We start from the raw sequence: 23,728 nt of genomic DNA on the forward strand, positions 1-23,728 counted from the left end.
CTGTTGGAAAATGAATGGCAGAAAAAGAAAAAGAACATAGAAATCTATATAAAATGGGTATCGCCATAATCGTACTGACCCACAGAATAAATATAACATCACTTTTACCACACAGTGTACACTATAAAAAAATAAAAAAAAATTAAATTATTAAACGCCAGAAATTTTCCAGTTTTTCACAAAAAATGCTTCATGTGTCAACAAAAATGCACCAGTTATATAAAGTACAATATGTCACGCAAAAACTCTCAGAATAGCTCTGCTCAGAAAAAGCATTCTAAAGTTATTACCATTTAAAGAGATACATGACAAATAAAAAAAAAAAAAAAAAAAAAGAGCCTGGTCATAGAGGTAAAAAATGGGTCCGTCCATAAGTGGTTAAGCTTCTTGGCAGTTTTTCAGAATCGCCTATGACGTTTTTTTCACTGAAATCGTAGCATTTTTCTCCCATAGGAGTCTATGGGAGTAAAAAAAACGCCAAGAAAAATGCCATGTGGGTTTTAACTTTAGCCTCTTTGCAGGCAGTTTTTATTCTTTTTTTTTGGACTTTAGCGATCCAAAAAAGGGATGGAAATTTTGTAAGGTACCATAAATAAAATCAAAAGATACAGTAGGGATATAAAAAATATAATTTCGTTAAATACAATATTTTTCCAACAGTTTTTATTCATTTTTAAAACAGGGATTAATTTATGTGGGCGGGCAGGGAACTAAAAATTTAGCTGACAATATAAAAAATGTAGAAAGGGGCCATTTTAATGTTAATATTATAATTTATTTTGTTATAAACTTTATTAGTAATGTATTTTAAGTGTGCTTAATAAAGTGTGTCTGCGTTTTTAACTTTTTTTTTCCTTTTTTAGGTAGTACTACTACAGACTGTTCTATGATGGGAGTAGAAGTACCTGTACTAATAGACAGATCGCCCAGGGTGTCACTTCTGACACCCGTTGCGATCCTCCTATATAATCTAAAGAAGTGGGCGACATGGCCGCTCTTCTCCGCTCCCCTGCACTGTATTTTGCGATGTGAAGTTCTTTTCACATCACAGATTCATATTTCCTGCAGCTGTAGTACCTGCATTAATAGACAGATCGCAACAGGTGTCAGAGTGTGCTCCATGTTGGGAGCAGTAGTACCTACAGTTAAGGACAGATCACAGCGGGTGTCACTCCCGACACCCACTGCAATCATCCTTCTGAGATGCAGAGCGGCTTTCTCCTGTGCTATACTCCCACCGGCCAGTGATGTGAATAGAAATTCACATCACGGATTCATATTTTCCGCTGAGAACAGTGATTGGCTGTCACCATCCGGCCAATCACCACTGTGGGCGGAAAATCTGAATCAGTGATGTGAATTTCTATTCACATCACTGGGCGGCCCGGAGTACAGAGCAGAGATGCAAGCGCAGAAGAAAGCCGCTCCGCATCTCTGCAATATAAAAGGACAATCGCATCAGGTGTCAGGAGTGACACTGGGGTGGTCTATTAGTACAGGTACTACTACTCCCAGCATGGAACAGTCTGTTGTTCCATGCTGGGAGTAATAGTACTACCTTAAAAAAAAAAAATAATAATAATAATTAAATAAAGTTAAAAACTACAGTCTTTATTATTGAATATTATCATTAAACTACTACTAAATTACTAATAAAAAGTTTAACAAAATGTATTATAAAAAATATAATTTTTACATTTAAATGGCCCCTTTCTACATTTTTATTATTGCCGGCTACATTATTAGGTCCCTGCCAGCCCACATAAATTAGTCCGTTTAAAAATTAATAAAAATTTTGTTATAAAAAATATATTAATTTTGTTAAATGGTTTTCAAAGGGGTACTCCGGTGGAAACCTTTTTTTTTTTTTTTTTTTTTTTTTTTCTTCTTTTTTAAATCAACTCGTGCCAGAAAGTTATACAGATATGTAAATTACTTCTATTACAAAATCTTAGTCCTTCCAGTACTTATTAGCTGCAGAACACTACAGTGGAAATTATTTTCTTTTTGGAACACAGAGCTCTCTGCTGAATCATGAGCACAATGCTCTCTGCTGACATCTCTCCATTTTAGGAACTGACCAGAGCAGCATATGTTTGCTATGGGGATTTTCTCCTACTCTGGACAGTTCTTAAAATGGACAGAGATGTCAGCTGAGAGCACTGTGCCTGTGATGTCAGCAGAGAGCTCTGTGTTCCATAAAGAAAAGAATTTCCTCTGTAGTATTCAGCAGTTACTAAGTACTGGAAGGATTAAGATTTTTTCGTAGAAGTCATTTACAAATCTGTTTATCGTTCTGACACCAGTTGATAAAAAATAAAAATAAAAAAAAGTTTTCCACCGGAGTACCCCTTTAATAATGTATTAAAAAAAAAGGGGTATCAAGACAAGGATGTTGATAAACACTGGATGACAGTCACAGGATGTCTAGATGTATATATTTTTCAGAACTGAATGCAAACAAAATGTGTGTGTGTGTGTGTGTGTGTGTGTGTATATTATATATATATATATATACACACACACACACACACATATACACACACACATATACATACACAACACACCTTTGCACAATAATGAGACAGAATATCTAAACGATAACATTGAAGCCTGTAATATTAAAGGGGTATTCCAGGAATTTTTATTTGACTATGCTACAGGGGCTGTAAAGTTAGTGTAGTTCATAATATAGTGTCTTTACCTGTGTGTGACGGTTTTCTCACAATTCTTATGTGATTTTCACCCCAATATTTATTTTTCCCAGCATACAAAGTGACTGTCTCAGATTTTTCCCAGGTTGCAATGCAGCCGAGACCTGACTCACTAGTCAGCTGATGACAGGGAGCCTGTCTGCTTCAATGGGTGGTGGGATCGCTTGGTGGGAGAGAGATCAATCTGCAACTAATGCAACAGCTGTAGGCACCTTATTGAAAACCACAGGTCTTTTGAATGGATGCAGCTTATTTATGTTTCAACGGGTGGTGTGGCTGATGTGGGGGAGGGAGGAAAAATGGAATTATGGGATTTGCAGTCAAAAAAAGAAAACGTCAAACAGGAAATACCAGTTCACAAAAAGCTAGCCACAGTATTATGGTAATCTCATAACATAGCCATTTAGCCCCAAGACAAGCACAGATCCTTCCTAAGCATGTCCATTACTGTCTGCGAGGTACATACTAAAAATCACCTTATGGTGAATAACCCCCTTTAACCTATAACAAACAGATATACTATATTTTGTCCATATCTCCTAAATGGTGCAACATATGGGAGAACGAAAACCACCTTTATGATTAGCATCACCCACACTATTGCTCTGTACCAGCAGATTAGTACAGGTGACTCTGCTGTCAGATTCCCTTTGAGGAGGGAACTAAAAGGCTAAAGCTGGCCCTTTCCATCTCAGATGAATAGAATAGTTTGTAGTAAAATCCTTGCCCTCAAAAGTACTGCAACCATAACATAAACCAAGAACTAATAAAATGATTACAATATGTATTACAAGTTGCCATATGTCGAATCTTATTGTTTGTTAGACGTATTTTTTTTTTTTAAATGCATGCTTAAACAAAAAAACAAACAAAAAAAAAACACTAACATCAATAAAAATTATGGCCTGCATTCCTTATTGGAATCCATAGGAAATGACTTGGTGGTGTATTTAGGTGCAGAGTATGGAGAAGATTTATCAAGATATGTGCAGGGCAAGAGTGGTGCAGTTGCGAACAGCAACCGATCAGTTTGCTTCTTTCATTTTTAAAAAGGCCTCTGCAAAATAAAAGCAATCAGATTGGTTGCTATGGGCAATTGCACTACTGTTCCTGTGCATAGGTTTTAATAAATTTCCCCCTATGTGTATTCCCCTTAAAAAATATGCCTGGAAAAAAAAACAAAAAAAAAAACCCTATGAATGTGGCCTTACAATCGAATAAGGAACAAGGCCTTCCGCTGTAAATGACAAACTACTGCTCTTGCTTTGTGGCAGGATAACGTGTAGGACAGGGTATGCACATATACAGTTAAGTGGTTAAAAACGACTTAACCCATTGGGTTTTGAAACAGTGCCTGAACTGTTTTTTAGGGGGGAAAATATAATATAATATATATATATATTACAAAAAAAATAAAATAAAGGATTGCAGCAGTACACATTGGTCTCAAAATTGAGGCTCTTAGCGCACTTTTTAATCAAAACGTGTCCCCCATCCACCACGGGGAGGTGGCCTCATTTAGGATGGGACCCTAGCACAAATTCTGAGCCTAACGCTCAACTATCCACTCACCTCTGCTGGGCATATAGCCTCTGACTGGGTGACATGCTGGATCCATAAACAATTTAAAACTCCATAAATTGTTTATGGATCCAGCATGTCACCCAGTCAGAGGCTATATGCCCAGCAGAGGTGAGTGGATAGTTGAGCGTTAGGCTCAGAATTTGTGCTAGGGTCCCATCCTAAATGAGGCCACCTCCCCGTGGTGGATGGGGGACACGTTTTTGATTAAAAAGTGCGCTAAGAGCCTCAATTTTTTGACCAATGTGTACTGCTGCAATCCTCTTTTTTTGTATACTCTGTATCTGCCATCTTTCTTTTTGCTTGTGTGTATATATAATGCCGCCTTTGAAACCGGACCACAGATGAACTATGATGATTTATATGCACGGTACACTACTTTGTCACTGTATTGTATGTACAACATGAGTACACTATATATGACTTTGTTTGATCATATTTATAACACTTGTATTTGTGACAGATTGTGGTCTTTTTGAGTATTCTTGACATTGTTTTGATTGTGGTTTTGGGCACACCCCCCTCATACATACATACATACACACACACACACACACACACACACACACACACACACTTGTACATTGTTCATTATGCTTGAGAAAGGCTCTATTGTGGAGCCGAAACGTAGCTTTTCTGCACAGGTGTGAATAAACCCACGCTTTCACTGAAATTCTGGTGCGCCGCTTCTACTTGACTTTGTGTATAATATATATATTATATATATATATATACACACATATACATATATACAAATCATAAAATGTTGCATTATCTTGTAATACCTTTTTTATTGGACTAACAGCATTTTGTAGAGACAAGCTTTCGGGATTCCTCCCTTTATCAAGGGAGGAATCCCGAAAGCTTGTCTCTACAAAATGCTGTTAGTCCAATAAAAAAGGTATTACAAGATACTGCAACATTTTATGATTTGCATCACTGGACTAATACGGCTACTCAAATTTAATAAATATATATATATATATATATATATATATATATATATATATATATATATATATATATATATATATATATATATATATATATATACACATACACACACACACACACACACACACACACACATTCACTTGCATATTCTTATGGCTTCTCTGTACCAATCCTACCAGACAATGTAGGTAATGTATAGAGGTAAACAACTACTGCCTGCATGCAGTAGTCTCGGAGCTCAGTAATGCACTGTATACTAAGATGTTAACATGCACTTAAATGGAAGAAAGCACCAGTTGGACTTCTTTATTAAAGAACATCTGCATGCTGCTTTATAATGTGATTCAGCAGGTGTGCCATTTAAAAGCACAAACTGTATCCTATTTAAAGCGCCTCCAAGCCTGACTGGCTGTAGTGACTCCATTTGGCATCCAAGTGCCATGTGGAGCCATTCAGTGGTGCTATTACAATGCTGGGGGATTCCATGATGCCTGCTCGATCAGAGAGTGGAATAGTACATGCCATTTATGAAAATATGACAATCTCTGCAGCCCAAATTTATTTAAGGCTAAATAAGCTCTTTTAAATTTATATGTTAAAAAAAAAAAATTGTATAGTTATAAAAACTCAAGGAATGGTTACATTTCCACATTATGGAATACACTGTTTGAAACTTTATAGTCATCGTTTCTTGGTTTTCCTTGTACAAAATGGCTATTTCTTTCATCACACTAAACCTTAGTGATTGTTGTGTCAAACAGTCTCAAGAGCTGCAGCCATCTCCTTAAATTGCTTGGAGAAATTCTAAGGGAAAAAAAAAAAGACAATAATACTTTAGCACAAGTAGGATAAATCTGTTTTAAAAAGGTCATCAGTTTTATGCTGCCTGAATCACACGCAGCATGAAACAGGAACATAATATAACAAGCATATTTAATTAACAGTAAAAACAAGGAACAGAAAATGGTGCGCACCTTGTGCAGATTAACCAGTAGGATAAGTGGAATAAGCAGAGCCGAATGGATTGTCCCTTACCGCTAGAAGTTATGCTGAGATCATAACACCTAAATCAGCGTAAAAGGAGAATGCAACCTTTGGGTCCCTCCGGTGATCCATTGTTATAGATCGGCAACAATGCAGCACAAACGGAAGGTGGAAGATACTTCCAAAATGGGACATCAAACAGGGTGCAGAACTCTCATGTAATAGGAATATACAATCAAATTTATGTGGAGATAAGAATGCAACGCTGAACTGGAGAGCGTTTCCAGCCCGGACCGGGCTCTTTGTCAGGCAATAGTAAAATACAGGTAATACACCATTATAAGACCACTGTTAGATTGCTTCTGGGTGTATGCACGGGGAAAGTTAACCGGAAGCTTTACCGTTATAAACCAGACTTTAAAACATTGTTGCATAATGACAATACATAAATAATTGGTAAAACTGTTGGATAAAAATAGTGAACACCAATGATAAAATCCATTATTATACAACAAATACAAAAATGATAACAAATCAGCTTGAATCTAGCATAAGTGCTGTATGCAATTAATTGTGGAGCATGCGCAGTCAAGCTGGTCAAAGTGAATTGACTTGTAGAATGATGCGCGAGTAAAGGAAAAGCGCATGCGCATTGGTATGCGTGAAAGAACAAGGTGATCAGTGACCATAAGAGATGTGAATGGAAGATATTCATGTAAAAAAAGAAATATTTACTACATGGAGTTTTGAAACATCTCGTTCTGGTACATCCTGACAGCGACCAATCCATTACTATCACTGATTGACTTTGTACCAGCCACGGCTAACAACAGATTCGAACAACTCAAAAGGTTAGAGATGTTCTGGGATTTGGAAGATGCATACCTTATTCCCTCATGGCCTTAATGAAGTGAGAGAAATCAATTCTTAAATGTCCCACCTACTTTTTCTGACAGTACACCTACCCCACTTATCCATCGCCAGAAACCATGATACATCATTGCACATGAATATCTTCTATTCACATCTCTTATGGTCACTCTGATCACCTTGTTCTTTCACACATACCAATGTGCATGCGCTTTTGCTGTAACCCTTTACTTCCTCACGCATCATTCTACAAGTCAATTCACTTTGACCAGCTTGACTGCGCATGCCCCACAATTAATTGCATACAGCACTTATGCTAGATTCAAGCTGATTTGTTTTTATCATTTTTGTATTTGTCTTATAATCATGGATTTTATCATTGATGTTCACTATTTTTATCCAACAGTTTTACCAATTATTTATGTATTGTCATTATGCAACACTGTTTTCAAGTCCGGTTTATACCGTAACGCTTCCGGTTAACTTTCCCGATGCATACACCCGGAAGCAATCTAATTGTGGTCTTATAATGGTGTATTACCTGTATTTTACTATTGCCTGACAAAGAGCCCGGTCCGGGCTGGAAACGCTCTCCAGTTCAGCGTTGCATTTTTATCTCCACATAAATTTGATTATATATTCCTATTACATGAGAGTTCAGCACCCTGATTGATGTCCCATTTTGGAAGGATAATACACCTTTTTTTTGTGCTGTATTTAATTAACAGGAGTCATTGGGGTATGCTCTAGTGGTTTCTTCTCTCCCCTCTGGTCTTCATTGATTTTTTTTAATTCCCTATACCCAAATAGGGAGACAAGGCTGGGCAGAGAAAAGCCACCGGGGACTTTGAGCCCTCTTCCTAGCATATTAGAATAGCTATAATTAGGATTCCCCTGAAACACCCAGGTATCAATCATACATCCCTGAAAGGAAAAAAAAAAAGAGCCTCTCACCATTTCATGCTGCCTATGGCTCAAAATGTATTCTTAAAGTAAATATAGTTGATAAATGTTATAGATCTGGGGCGAGTCGTGTATAAAGCAGCAAAAAAAGTATGTATTCTGCTCAGCATTGTTTTTGTTCCCATTTTCAGTTCCCATTAACAATGCACTACAGGAAATAGTTTTTGCTTATATTGTGCAGCATAGGCTATTGTTAGAGGATAATTCTGACATTCTTTGTTAATGCCTTGTGTTTACTTGTCTAAGCAGATATGGCAGCCATGGGTTTTCAGCCATCATGATTCCTATTTTATTACTAACTAGCTGAGTATCCGGCGTTGCCCAATCTTCCTACCTAAACCTTGTGAGAGAGGAGAAGCAACAATGATGATCTTGTCCTCATATCCCAATCTCATAACCAATCCTCTGGTGGGGCTGAGCAGTGATAAAATATTGGACGCAGAAAAAAAGGGGGTGTAGCTTCTGGGAGGGGCGTGGCTGGCAAGCAAGACAGACTCATTTATCCGGAAACGCAGAGCTTGTGAAGTGGGGCTGAGCTGTGATGAAGAGATTGTGCCCATTATGTGGGTGTATACGGTGAAAATGGTGTTTGCGGCCTTTAGCTGAAACAAAAAAAAGGTCTGAAAAAAGAAAGGGCGGTGGCTTGCAATCTAGGCTGACACATTTATCAGAGAATGCAGAGTGGAGCTTGTAGAATAGGGTAACGGAAGTTCCATAGACTTGAATGGGACTTAAGACAAAAACACCAACTCTCGCAAATGTGGGTGGGTTAGGGTTAATTAAACTATTTTATATATTTGGTTGACATGTAAGTAACATGTCTACCAAGTTTCATAGAAATATTTCCAGCTGGTTGAAAGATGCTGAAACGTACACAAGTTGAATATATTCTATTGTGTCTACACTTCCCATGATGCCTCTGCTTTGCAAAAAAAGTCCTCAGTGCAGTATACCTGGAACATATCGAATTTCTAAAGACGTCAGATCTTCATAAAACACCTTCTTAGTGGGAAACCCATTCATTCTGTCATTCTGAAAGTTATTCACACAAACCTGAAATTCTTGAATAGTCATTTCAAAGACCTTCGTTTGGACCTGGCCAGAATGTTCTGCTACTTTTAATTCCACAGTGACGCAAGGATGATTCAGGGATTTACAGCTATCTGAACTGACAGCCATTCCGATTTTCCACTGAAAATCAAGAAGCTGCAATAAAATAAAATTTTAATAAAAGTAATCAACAGTTTGTGTAGTTTTACAGATTATGCACACAGATAAATACTACTTGTAAACATTAGGGGTCATAATAGTAATGGCATATAAGATATTATGAAGTTATGATCTGTTTTTCTTTTCTATTTGTATTTTTAATTCTTATTTCTGTAGATGATTTGGGAATGGAGGGGGGGCAGACATTTTGCCTGAGCTGTTTTACTAGTGTTTAGCAGGTGTGCTTTACAGCAGCCACATAGCTCCCGCCGCATCTGTCAGGACCAGAGCTGCTCTCCGATCCTGGCAGTTAACCCTTTAGATACTGTGGTCAGTGCAAAAAAAAAAAAAAAAAAAAAATGCCCTACACAATTATGGCAATGCACAAAAATACAGTTTTTATAGTGTAAATGTAATATCCAGTTTAAAAAGTAATTATATAAATTCAAGCGCAACCGTCACGAGATTTTAGCCCCCCAGGCAACTACAATGTTGTTACAGATGTCCATAACATGAGTGTACCCAAACCTTTATGGGTTTTCCTCATTCTTTTATAACTTCTAAAATACATTTATCCAGTGGTCTGGCACAGTTGGATAGGCGTGGCGTGGTTGTACTGAACAGCAGAACTTAAATGGGCACTGTCAGATACAAAAACCTTTAATGTGCTGTACATCTTGGCAAAAAACATTAACCTTTCTAATATACTTCATAAGTAATTTTTTTTTCTTTTTTAAAGAAATCATGGCTTATAAAATTATGGCTTTGTCCAAGCTGAAGCACAGGCATGGACAAAGTCCAGTAATTGAGGGTGGGCTAGTACTCCCCTGTGCTCTCTCCTGTCCTATCAGACAGGAGAACACAGAGGAGTGCCGTCAGACAGGAGAGAGCACAGAGGAGTGCCGTCAGACAGGAGAGAGCACAGAGGAGTGCCGTCAGACAGGAGAGAGCACAGAGGAGTACCGTCAGACAGGAGAGAGCACAGAAGTACTATCAGACAGAGGAGTGCTAGCCCACCCTCACTTACTGGACTTTGTCCATGCCTGTGCTTCAGCTTGGACAAACCATTGATTTTATAAGCATAGTTTCTATTAAAAAAAAAGAAATAAAGATTACTGTTTTGTCAAGATGTACAACATATTAAATGTTATTGAATGTGACAGTGCCCATTTAACATGTCATTTATGCCACACAGTAAATATCATACAAAAAAAAAAAAAAAAAAGCCAAAATTACTGTTTATCCTACCTCCCTAAAAAAATGGGGAAAAAAAATGAAAGTGTTCAAAAATATGTCTTTTTTCTGCATCCAAAATAGGATGTTGTATGCCTGTATGAATGAACTCATAGTATGGACTGTTTAAGAGTTAGAGACAGTTTTAGTAAATGGCTACCATAGTCTCATATACATGCACACTTATTGGTGTGCATTTGTCCACCTCCTTGGCTTCTTTACAAAAACAGTCAAGAAACCAGCCAAAATCCGTAACTTTAACCCCTTAAGGACCATGCCAATTTTATTTTTGCATTTTTGTTTTTTCCTCCTTGCCTTCTAAAAATCGTAACTGTTATATTTTCATCCACAGACTATTACGAGGGCTTGTTTTTTGCACGGCCAGTTGTCCTTTGTAATGACATCATTCATTTTACCATAAAATGTATTGCGCAACCAAAAAAAAACAAACAAAAAAAAACTATTTTTGTGTGAGGAAATTAAAAAGAAACCGTAATTTTGCAAGGTTTCGTTTTCACGCCGTACAATTTACGGTACAAATTACACGTGTTCTTTATTCTGTGGGACAATATGATTAAAAGGATACCCATGATTACACACTTTTCTATTATTGTTGCGCTTTAAAAAAAAAAAAAATAAAATAAATAAATAAAACTTTTTAACCAAATTAGTATGTTAAAAATCCCTCTATTTTGACGACCTATAAAACTTTCATTTCTCCGTATAAGCGGTGGTATGAGGGCTCATTTTTTTTGCACCGCGATCTTTTAGAAATTTTTTATTTAGACATTTAAAAAAAAAAAATTTATATAAAATGTGACAAAAAAGCAGCAATTTGGGATTTTTTTTCCTCCACTTTTTGGTGGTAAGATGGGAAAAAGGGACATTTTACATTTTTATTGGGGGGAAGGGATTTTTCTTACACTTTAATAGTCCCCATAGGGGACTATTTATAGCAATCAGCAATCATATGGCATAGCACTGATCAGTTTTATCAGTGATCTCAGACGAGAGCAGAAGAAGCCTTAAAGGTGGCACAGGCAGGTGAGGGGTCCTCTGTCCGCCATGTTAGCTGACCTGATCTGCGCGGCCGTGCCACAGGCAATCAGATCAGCATTAAATGTAGCCGCGCTGCCGCAGATGCCGTGATCTGTATTGATCACGGCATCTGAGGGGTTAATGGCAGACATCCGCGCGATCACGGATGTCGGCCATTACCGGCGGGTCCCTGACTGCTAACAGCAACCGGGACCTGCCGCACATGACCCGATCGCTTTGATGCTCTTGGTCATGTACAGGATGTAAATGTATGTCCTGGTGCGCTAAGTACCGTCGCACCAGGACGTACATTTACGTCCGTGGTCATTAAGGGGTTAAGTGAGCAACATTTTGTACTACTTAAAGCTATAAATAAGAATATAATATTACCTGTGCAGCTGGTAATAGGTCTCTGGAAGATTCAGTGTCTAACAGCTTTTGACCCTCTTCAGTCCATACATGGCGAATGACATGCAGAGTCTGCTTTGGTAGCTTGTAATGACTTGCAACAGTGTTCACTAACACATCTGTGGACAGCTTGTGCTTTGCAGCAGTGCTATAAAGAAAAAAAGGAAAAGCAGAACTGGAAAATAGCAAAGGCAAAGTCTAAAACTCACCCACACCAACCGTTTGCTCATAAAGTGGTCAATTTAATAGCATTAACCTCTTCAGGACCCAGGGCGTAAGCAGATGCCTGCTGAAATCCTTCAGCAGGCATCCCGGGCAAACGCCGAGGGGGGCCATGTAGGCCCCCCACGTCGGCGATCGCCGCAAATCGCAAGGGAAATAGCCCTTGCGATCTGCAGCGATACCGGGCTGATCGGGTCTCTGGGACCCGACCGCCCAGTAATTTTGCATAATCCCGGCTGTCACAGACAGCCAGGACCATGCTGGAGCCTAGGAGCGAGGTGCCAAGCCGGCCACCTCCTCCGATCCCCTGCGATCCGTTGGTTAGTTAACCGACCAATCGCAGGGGGTGGGGGGCGGTTACTTCCTCCCGTCCTGCCCGGCCCCTGAAAGTCCGGAGAGGACGGGAGGAAGACCGGAGGACGCGGCGGGGGACGGGGGAGTGCTGGGGACCAGCCTCGGTACTTACCTCGTCCCTGAAGACCCGGATCCCGGCGATGAAGACGGCGGCGGCGACAGGTGAGTAGATCTTCAGCCGCGGTCGGGCCCTTTACAGCAATGCACGTCGCCGTAAAGCGACATGCATTGCTGTAATGGGACCCTGTATACTACAACTCCCAGCATGCCCAGACAGCCCTTGGAGACCACTGTGCCCTTCCAGATGTTGCAAAACTACACATCCTCAGCATGCCCTTACTGTCCAGGCATGCTGGGAGTTGTAGTTCTGTAACATCTGGCCCTTCAGATGTTGCAGAACTACAACTCCCAGCATGGCTGGACAGTTTTGGCATGCTGAGGATGTGTAGTTTTGCAACATCTGGAAGGGCACAGATTGGGAACCACTGTATTAGTGGTCTGCAAACTGTAGTCCTCCAGATGTTGCAAAACTACAACTCCAAGCATGCTGGGAGTTGTAGTTCGGCAACATCTGGCTCTAAAGATGTTGCCGAACTACTACTTCCAGCATGCCTGAGAATGTCTGGGAGTTGTGGTTTTGCAACAACTGGAGGCACACTGGTTGGGAAACATTGTCTGTTTCCTAACTCAGTGTTTCCCAACCCGTGTGCCTCCAGCTGTTGCAAAACTATAACTACCAGTATGCATTGATAGACTGTGCATGCTGGGAGTTGTAGTTTTGCAACAGCTGGAGATACACACACACACACACACACACACACACACACACACACACACCCCCCCCCCCCCCCCCCCCCCGTGAATGTACAGGGTACATTTACATGGGCAGGGAGCTTACAGTGAGTATCAGGCTGCAAGTTTGTGATGCAGCAAATTTTGCGCGGCAGCTCAAACTCGCAGCGGGAAACTCGCTGTAATCCCCCCCGTGTGACTGTACCCTATAAACACTACACTAACACAAAATAGAATAAGTAAAAAAAACACTACATATACACATACCCCTACACAGCCCCCTCCCCAATAAAAATGAAAAACGTCTGGTACGCCATTGTTTCCAAAATGGAGACTCCAGCTGTTGCAAAACAACAACTCCCAGTATTGCCGGACAGCCGTTGACTGTCCAAGCATGCTGGGAGTTTTGCAACAGCTGGAGGCTCCCTGTTTGGGAATCACTGGCGTAGAATACCCCTATGTCCACCCCTATGCAAATCCCTAATTCAGGCCTCAAATGCGCATGGCGCTCTCTCACTTCGGAGCCCTGTCGTATTTCAAGGCAACAGTTTAGGGCCACATATGGGGTATCGCCGTACTCGGGAGAAATTGCCTAACAAATTTTGGGGGGCTTTTTCTCCTTTCACCCCTTATGAAAAGGTGAAGTTGGGGTCTACACCAGCATGTTAGTGTAAAAAAATAAATTTTTTACACTAACATGCTGGTGTTGCCCTATACTTTTCATTTTGACAAGAGGTAAAAAGGGAAAAAAGACCCCCAAAATTTGTAATGCAATTTCTCCCGACTACGGAGATACCCCATATGTGGGTGTAAAGTCCTTTGGGGGCGCACAACAAGGCCCAGAAGGGAGAGTGCACCATGTACATTTGAGGTGATTTGCACAGGGGTGGCTGATTGTTACAGCGGTTTTGACAAACGCAAAAAAAAAAAACCCACATGTGACCCCATTTCGGAAACTACACCCCTCACGGAATGTAATGAGGGGTGCAGTGAGAATTTACACCCCACTGGTGTCTGACAGATCTTTGGAACAGTGGGCTGTGCAAATTAGAAATTTTGTACAGCCCACTGTTTCAAAGATCTGACAGACACCAGTGGGTTGTAAATGCTCACTGTACCCCTTGTTACGTTCCTCAAGGAGTCTAGTTTCCAAAATGGTATGCCATGTGGGGGTTATTTTGCTGTCCTGGAACCATAGGGGCTTCCTAAATGCGACATGCCCCCGAGCAAAATTTGCTCTCAAAAAGCCAAATATGACTCCTTCTCTTCTGAGCATTGTAGTTCGCCCGTAGTGCACTTCAGGTCAACTTATGGGGTAACTCCATACTCAGAAGAGATGGGGTTACAAATTTTGGGGGGTATTTTCTGCTATTAACCCTTGCAAAAATGTGAAGTTTGGGGGGAAACACATTTTAGTGAAAAAAAAAATTATACATTTTTTTACATATGTAAAAGTCGTGAAACACCTGTGGGGTATTAAGGCTCACTTTATTCCTTGTTACGTTCCTCAAGGGGTCTAGTTTCCAAAATGGTATGCCATGTGGGGGGGGGGGGGGGGTTGCTGTTCTGGCACCATAGGGGCTTCCTAAATGCAACATGCCCCCCAAAAACCATTTCAGAAAAACGTACTCTCCAAAATCCCCTTGTCGCTCCTTCGCTTCTGAGCCCTCTACTGCGCCCGCCGAACACTTTACATAGACATATGAGGTATGCGCTTACTCGAGAGAAATTGGGCTACAAAACTAACAATCCATTTTCTCCTTTTACCCCTTGTAAAAATTCAAAAATTTGGTCTACAAGAACACGCGAGTGTAAAAAATGAAGATTGTGAATTTTCTCCTTCACTTTGCTGCTATTCCTGTGAAAAACCTAAAGGGTTAAAATGCTGACTGAATGTAATTTTGAATACTTTGGGGGGTGCAGTTTTTATAATGGGGTCATTTGTGGGGTATTTCTAAGATGAAGGCCCTTCAAATCCACTGCAAACCTGAACTGGTCCCTGAAAAATTGTGATTTCGGAAATTTTGCGAAAATTGGAAAATTGCTGCTCAACTATGAAGCCCTCTGATGTCTTCCAAAAGTAAAAACACGTCAATTTTATGATGCAAACATAAAGTAGACATATTGTATATGTGAATAAAAAAAATATATATTTGGAATATCCATTTTCCTTACAAGCAGAGAGCTTCAAAGTTAGAAAAATGCTACATTTTCAAATTTTTCATCAAATTTTGGGATTTTTCACCAAGAAAGGATGCAAGTTACCATAAAATTTTACCACTATGTTAAAGTAGAATATGTAACGAAAAAACATTCTCGGAATCAGAATGATAACTAAAAGCATTCCAGAGTTATTAATGTCTAAAGTGACAGTGGTCAGATGTGCAAAAAATGGCCGGGTCCTAAGGTGTAAAATGGCTGTGTACTTAAGGGGTTAAAGGCAATGGACAACTCTGAAAAGCAATTTTTTCTTCTTGCTTTGTACAACACATTTCCCTCCATAGGTCTTTATTAAACATTTTGCTTATTTTCACGTCTACAGTATACGTGAGATTTCTCTTTAAAGTATCTCTCTCTAATATCCACAATCTGAGCTTGTGTGTAACTAACTCCCCCTCCCCCTCCATGCTGCTATATTTAACACTTGAGAGAATGTCCTTCTGATGTACACACACACACACACACACACACTTATTAAGTAGTATAGTAGAAATATACCTGAAGAGATAGTTCACTGCATTTATAACATTTATAACTTCATCCACATTTGTTTCAACTCCTGCTGCTTGAAACCTCTATTAAAAAAATAAATAATAATTAAAATAAAAAATTTACCTCAGCAATGTAACTTGTAATCTAAGCTCCCATAATATATTGGTTTCTGCCATCAGGAAACTAGAATTTTTAATTAAACAGACTAATAATGAAAAATAATAATTAAAAATAAGTAATTTACTCATAATTGTGGCCAATTTTATACTTATGCTGTATAGTTTTACACTTTGCCAACATCCTCCACCAGAGTGACGTAGAAGTCTCCCTGAAGACAGGGTCAGAGGACATAATCAGAATAATTAGCTTTTAAAGGGGTACTCCGCTGCTCAGCATTTGGAACAAACAGTTCCGAACGCTTGAGCCGGGAGCTCGTGACATCATAGCCCCACCCCCTCATGACGTCACGGTCCACCTCCTCAATGCAAGTCTATGGGAGGGGGCGTGACAGCCGGCAATCCCCCTCCCATAGACTTACATTGAGGGGGCGGGGTGTGACGTCATGAGGGGGCAAGGCTATGACGTCACGAGCTCCACCATCCGGAACATTTCGTTCCAAACGCTGAGCAGCGGAGTACCCTTTTAAGCAGATCTTCCAGCTCCAACTGTCATGAAGGAGTTATAGGACATGATCTTAGAATTACAGTATTAGGGTAGGGTCACATTTGCCATATTTTGCTGCGTATTTGCCGATACATATTTTACTACCTATTAGAGATCGACCGATTATCAGTTTGTCCGATAATCATGATTTTGGGCATTATCGGTAATTACCTTGCCAATAATGCCCCGCCCCCCGCACCACGTCGCACCCCCCGGCCCCATTGCCTCCCCCATCCCCTGTTTTATAATTACCTGTTCCCGGGGCCCACGCTACTTCTGGCTCCTGCGTTACGCTGTGCACAATGACGAGTGACGTGACGTCACCGTCAGTGTGCACAGTGACAGCTCAGGAGGACGCCACCGGAGCCAGATGTAAAGTGGACCCCGGGAACAGGTAATTATAAAACCGGGGATGGGGGAGGCAATGGGGCCGGTGCGGTGGGGGGTGCGACGCAACGCGCTGGCGGTGATAGGACTCAGGAGGACCCCCGGACAGGCAGGGGAGAGAGGCGGGTGGCGGCGGCAGTCTATGGCACCGCAAAAGCCGCTGCAGTTCATCGATTTAAAGTGCCCGCTTTAAATCAATGATCTGCAGCGGTGTCGCGGGGGGATAAATAGCTGATAACTTATACCGGAATATCGGTATAAGTTATGGGCTATCCACCGATTATCGGTATCGGCCCTAAAAAAACGATATCGGTCGATCCCTACTACCTACTGAAGTCAATGGGGGACATTTATCAAAACCTGTCCAGAGGAAAAGTTGCTGAGTTGCCCCATAGCAATCAGATCATTTTTCAGAGGCCTTTTCAAAAATTAAAGAAGCGATCTGATTTGTTGCTATGGGCAACTCAGCAACTTTTCGTCTGCACAGGTTTTGATAAATCTTTCCCAATCTGTAGCAAAATACGCAGCTGATTTTGCTACTCATTGACTTTAATGGGTAGGAAAATATGCAGCAGCAAATATGACACACGTGACCCCTACCCTTAAATTGGATTTATTGTTTCCATTTAGCGTGATTTATTTATGTGGTGCTCAGAAGTATATACATTTGGTGCACTGGAATATGCATCATACTGATGTTTAATTTTAGGCCAAGTATGAGGTGGTATGAAATGTGCCATTTAACTGGTCCAAAAGCTAACTTTAAAGGGATATGTTAGTATTCTAATACTGCTCCACAGCTCCAATTTATTATTGATTTGCACCAATAAGAACATATGGCAAGTCATAATAGTACCAATAAATCTGCTACATTATGTAATTGAAAAATATGAAAATAAAGAAAAAGCTACTTTAAACATATTCCTCCTTGAAGTACTGTAAACATATATGGCAAACGAAGTACAGAAAAACTGGCTTTATTGCAAAAGCAGCCAATCAGAGCTCAGCTTTCAAGTCGTAGGTAGTACTGAAAATACACACTTTGACTGCTTCAGGTAACAAGGCCGGAACGTCCATTAGGCAGTTTTGATACGGTTGTATACAATATGATGGTTTATACATCCCTCTGTTGAAAATGATCAGTGTATTAATAAAGGGGTACTCCGGTGGAATTTATTTATTTATTTTTTTTAATCAACTGGTGCCAGAAAGTTAAAGATTTTAAATTACTTCTATTAAAAAATCTAAATCCTTCCAGTACTTAGCTGCTGTTTACTACAGAGAAAGTGTTTTCTTTTTTAATTTATTTTCCGTCTGTCCACAGTGCTCTCTGCTGTCTCCTCTGTCCATCTTAGGAACTGACAAGAGCAAGTTTGCTGTGGGGATTTGCTCCTGCTCTGGACAGTTCCTGACATGGACAGAGGTGTCAGCAGAGAGCACTGTGGACAGACAGAAAATAAATTCAAAAAGAAAACTTCCTCTGTAGTATACAGCAGCTGTTCAGTACTGGAAGGATTAGATTTTTTTAATAGAAGTGATTTACAAATCTGTATAACTTTCTGGCACCAGTTGGTTTTATTGTTTTCCACCGGAGTACACCTTTAAGGGTCCCTGTGGTACACATATAGATTGTGGATGTTTTCATGTGTATCTCAATATCACACTAAAAGGTTAACATTAATATTAAAATCTCTTTGCTCATTCATTTTTCTTACCTGACAGAGAAGTATCTGGTCTACACCAGTGCTCTCACATTGCAGATGTTCAATACTTTGCTGGCACTAAAAGTAGAACATTAAACATTTAGGCCAAATGTTCTTTAAGGGGGTTTTCCCCATTATAAGATTATATGACATAATGATAAAATATGCTCTCTCCTCCCCATAGGAAGAGTGTGACTGCTGGTACTTGCTGGAGCAGGGACAGCATTAGGAGTAGGCTAATAGGCCAATTGCCCAGGGCCCCAATCCCTGTACGCTGGAGTGCTGCTTTTAACTGTATGTGCATCAGAAAGCTCTATAAGCACGCTTGCACCTAAACTAAACTCTTTAGTGCGGGAGTAAAGGGAACATGTTATTTTTTTTGTTTTTTTTTTTCAATGTCAGCACAAAGGAGGACAGTATTATTGGGCACGGGGTCCTGCCTAGTTAATTTGGGGGGGGGGGGGGGCTTTACTGGTGGCCCTACCTACATACTGCCTATTTACTTAAGGTGACCTACATATAGGGGTGCAGACATATTGTACCTACCTTTTTAATACAAATCTAACAGGATCAACCCACCAGCCTACTTAAAGGAGTACTCCGGAGCGCTGGTACTTAAAAAAAAAAAAAACCCCATCTGATAGCTCTTTCAAAGACCTTTCCAACGATACCTCATTTGTCAAATTTGGCCCAGCCATTCTCTTGTAATTGCCACCTGTAGCAGTAAGCAGCCATGTCATAAAGACTACATTTCCCATGACTCCCTGCGCCAGCTTCCTGTCAGCCTTTGGCTGTCCTCGCATGCTGGGAGTTGTAGTTTTGCAACAGCTGGAGGCACCCTGGTAGGGAAACACTGCGCTAGCGGTGTCACAAGAATGCCGCAGCACTACGCAAATAGCGTAGGGCTAAAGTAGGCAGCGATAGGAGCCTAGCGTTAGCCCTACGCTATTTGTGTAGTACTGCGCATGCGCAGAATAAATTAACTTTGGGGGAGTAGCCAACTCCGGGCGGGGAGGCCGACGCAGCCCGCAGTGACTCATGGGAGCGATGAGTCACCGGGTGAAGATGGCGGCGGATCAAGAAGAAATACAGGTCGAGCGGCATCAAAAGACCCAGCTTCCGGCCGGAGAGAAAAGCGAGGAGAAGACCATATGGAAAACGTGAGCATATTAGAATGTTATATAACTTTGCCTCATGCTCCAATTCCCCCATAAAAAGGTTAGGTCCGGAGTACTCCTTTAACGGTAAACTTTCCTGCCTAATTTTGAGAACCTACCTATAGGATTAACCTACCTAACCACTCTTACTGTGTGGGGCACAAAAGGGGGGGGGGGGGGACTATTATCATGTAGTACTTTAAGGGGGACATTATGTCAGTTTGTAGCACTATGGATGGGAAGCTTATTTGGGTGAGGAAAAGGAGAAAATGATGCTGGAAAAGTGCTGAGCCAATTCTGAATGGCTGAAAGAGGTCATCAGCGGTCTGGGCCGAATTAAGAATACACTTGTACACTGGTGCTCTACAGACCAAAAAAGTGGTATCATCAGCTATATGATCCCTGAATGGAGGCGAAATTGGTCTTTGCATAATGGTTTAGTATAGTAATATCTACTGGATCTACTGAGGTGACTTGTTTCACTAAATGTTAAATGAAAAGCTATTTCCAGTAAACTATACAGTTGTGCCTTGAATCTATGTAAATAACTGGATGATTTGGCTTCTGGTATATAAAATAACACTCAATACATGGGGGCTATCGCTGCTGTGACTCAATCTATGAAGTGAATGGGGGGGGGGGGGGGGGGGGGGCATAGTATAGCTGAAAGCTCTAGCTCAAACTGATGCCATCAGGATTGCAGTCTAAACATTATTCGTCCAAAAGCAATAAAAACTTTGCAAACTGGGGACTGAGGCCAACTGATGGCATTTGCAATAAACAGATCATCAGTTAAATCACAGGGACACGGAGAGAAGTGTTTCTCTAGATTTTCATGTCAGAACAGGATAATATTCGGGTAAGAGGAGTTGCTCTTCCTCCCTCCCCTCCTACCCCTGCCTCAGGTTGATTGACAGTCAACTTGAAGTCAAGCCTGGTTTTCACATCTTTCACCTGCACACAATGGCCCAGATTTATCAAACCGTGTGAGAAAAAGTGGAGAGATTTTCTACAGCAACCAATCACAGCTCAGCTAACGAGCTCTGGTAAAGTGAAAGCTAAGCTGTGATTGGTTGCTGGGGGAAAATCACTCCACTTATCCTCTCACAGTGTTTGATAAATCTGGGTCAATGTGTATGCACAGTGCAGGAATGAGATTTGAAAACAAGGCTCGGTGCTGGAAACTGAGCCCTGACTGTCAATGAAGCCGAGACAGAAAAGGATTGGGAGGGGAGTGAGGAGTACTTACAGCCCTCAGCACTTCAGGGGATCGGGAACGCCTCTGACTCTTTTTATAGCAGAATAAAAGCCTTTTTCTACGTCTTGGTAATACAGATGTATAAAAGTTAGCACGTGTCTCCTTGCTCTTCCATTTATCTGACAGTGTCAGCAGTTTGGATCATGAATTGAAGCCGTCAGATTCCATACAAAAACTTCTCCATATGCAAATCAGTGTACAATGTGTATTAAAATAGACATAAATGCAACCTACCAGTTCAGCAAACAAGTCCGGAGGAAGGGAAATGATCAAGTCTCTTGACTTTTCAAATCCTGAAATCAAAAAGAAACAATTGAATATGTTTATCCGTGATGGCCACAGTCCATGGCTCCAGGATACGTCGCTCAACACACCATGTGATCGCAGGACAACCTCGCAGCAGATAGGTTACATGAAATTATAATACATAGCAGGTGACAACAAAACATTGATTTTTTTTTTGGGTGATGGTGAAATTGCAGACGCAGGTTTTTTTGTGAACACATAGATGGACATTTGCTTCCCCAGACTAGGCCTTATTCTCATTACACTGCAGGGCTAGGTCTGAGGTACATGTCAGAAAAGGCATTGGAGATATAACAAGGCAGGTCCTTATTTATACCAAACAGTCTACAATTTTTATTTTTTATTATTATTAATTTTTTTTTATATTGATTACATTTGGCCTATTTCCTGAATACATACTTATTTGCTAGACTCAATCGTGCAGTAGGCTACCCTTCTGAGTCCCTATAAATTAGCAAAAAGACAGTCGACTGTGCTGATTTTGGTGGGATTGGCTGATTCTCTAATGCAGTGTTTCCCAACCAGGGTGCTTCCAGCTGTTGTAAAACTACAACTCCCAGCATGCCCAGACAGCCAACGGCTGTCTGGGCATGCAGGGAGTTGTAGTTTTACAACAGCTGGAGGCACCCTGGTTGGGAAACACTGCTCTAATGCATATGGAAACCTCTCGACTTTCCACCAAAGGATAAGGCACGCCAGGCAACTACTTGACCCTTCTGCTTTTCATAAAATAGGCGGCTGATGGAGCTTTCTGGCAGCGGCTCTCCCCATTCACAACACAAGCACACACAGCCGGGCCAAACGTTTATGTCTATGGGGAGAAACCAATGGTCAGCCAACATCTATTGAAAGGGACAATCGGAAAACTGACCAAATGCAGTCACCAGTCTACAATGTTTAGTCTATAGAAAAAAAATAAAAAAATAATAATAATAAATCAGTTACAAGTATACCATAGTATATGCTGGAATACATTTCTGCCTCGTATTAGAGAACCAGTGACTGCCAATATGTAGGTTAGTTCGGACTTATAGTTCTGAGCTTTAAAGTGAATCTGTCACCAAGACTGATCCCTGGACTGCGCTCAATAAGTTCTCTCCCAGGTCCTATAGGACCGAGCACAGAGAGCCTGGAGAGGCAGCCCCACGGTTCTCTCCCCGCTAATGATGAATACCCAAACCCCAAGTACCAAACCTGTTACAAATGTTGACACACAGTGTACTCACAGGCAATGCGGTCGCTTCCCCTGCTCCCTGAGCGGCTGCAATATCTGAGTACACTGCGCATGCACGTGGCGACTGGTAGGTCCCTGTGTGTCTGCTCATAGAGGCGGATGGCTGCTATGAGCAGATAACGCAGGCACACTATGGTTGGTCATCGGCGGATCCGCAGCATAAAATACGCTGCAGATCTATTACATGTGTATATACCCTTAGGGTAGGGTCCCACGTAACAGATCTGCATCATATTTTTAGGATCCGCCGGTGACCCGACCCATAGTGTGGCTCCAGCTGTTGCCACCCCTTGCCTAATCAAAGCTGCAATCCACCACTCCGAGCAACCACACGCAGTAAACTCAGAGTATACTGCGCGTGCACTCGGCGACTCACAGACCCCTGTGTGGTTACTAGGATTGCCACCGAGAGCAGGCCAGGGGGTGGCAACAGCTGGAGGCACACTATGGGTCGGGTCCTCGGTGGGTCTGCAGCATAAACTACGCTACGGATCCTTTACGTGTGACCCTACCCTTAGAGTGAATTCACACGTACTGTATCCAGCACATATTTGTCGAATGGTCTACTCACAGGTATCTGATGCGCAGGATTTCAAGCTGTGTTTAAACAACATTTAGTATACATTGAAATCTGCAGCTTCAAATCCGTACGTGTGAATACACCCTAAAGGGACCTTTATCAACGGAGACCCCTCAGTACTGCACAAGCTAGATAAGCAGGTAACGCACATACCAACTCCTGACAGCTCATACATCGCTCCCGTAGCCATATAACCCGTCACACCTCGCGAAAATCACGTGAGTTCAAGTAAGTCATGTGATCAGCGACTCGCTTAAGCCTCCATTTTTAAACCGGGCATCGGATCCCAATTTGTGTGAATAACGAAAATAACGTTTCCTTCTCGCGCCGGATACCAGGGCTCGCTCCGGTCAGGACACCGCAGGGCGAGTAACGAGATCCGCAACGAAGAACATAAGAAGCGTCC

The 23,728-nt window shown here is 41.2% G+C and overlaps 1 protein-coding gene across 1 annotated transcript; it reads right to left on the reverse strand.

Annotated features, from left to right (window-relative positions):
* Positions 1-5,529: 5,529 nt before the first annotated feature.
* COMMD6 (COMM domain containing 6) lies at positions 5,530-23,659 on the reverse strand. The gene is made up of 7 exons (XM_056555536.1): positions 23,476-23,659; positions 21,437-21,495; positions 18,800-18,865; positions 16,041-16,117; positions 11,937-12,102; positions 9,120-9,272; positions 5,530-6,053 (listed from the first exon to the last, which is right to left on the reverse strand). The coding sequence occupies exons 1-7, from the start codon at positions 23,510-23,512 to the stop codon at positions 6,003-6,005; spliced, it is 609 nt and encodes a 202-aa protein (XP_056411511.1). The 5' UTR covers positions 23,513-23,659; the 3' UTR covers positions 5,530-6,002.
* Between the last annotated feature and the right edge of the window lie 69 nt (positions 23,660-23,728).

The sequence above is a fragment of the Hyla sarda genome, chromosome 2 (genome assembly GCF_029499605.1).
Source record: "Hyla sarda isolate aHylSar1 chromosome 2, aHylSar1.hap1, whole genome shotgun sequence".
In the NCBI taxonomy this organism is placed as follows: Eukaryota; Metazoa; Chordata; class Amphibia; order Anura; family Hylidae; genus Hyla; species Hyla sarda.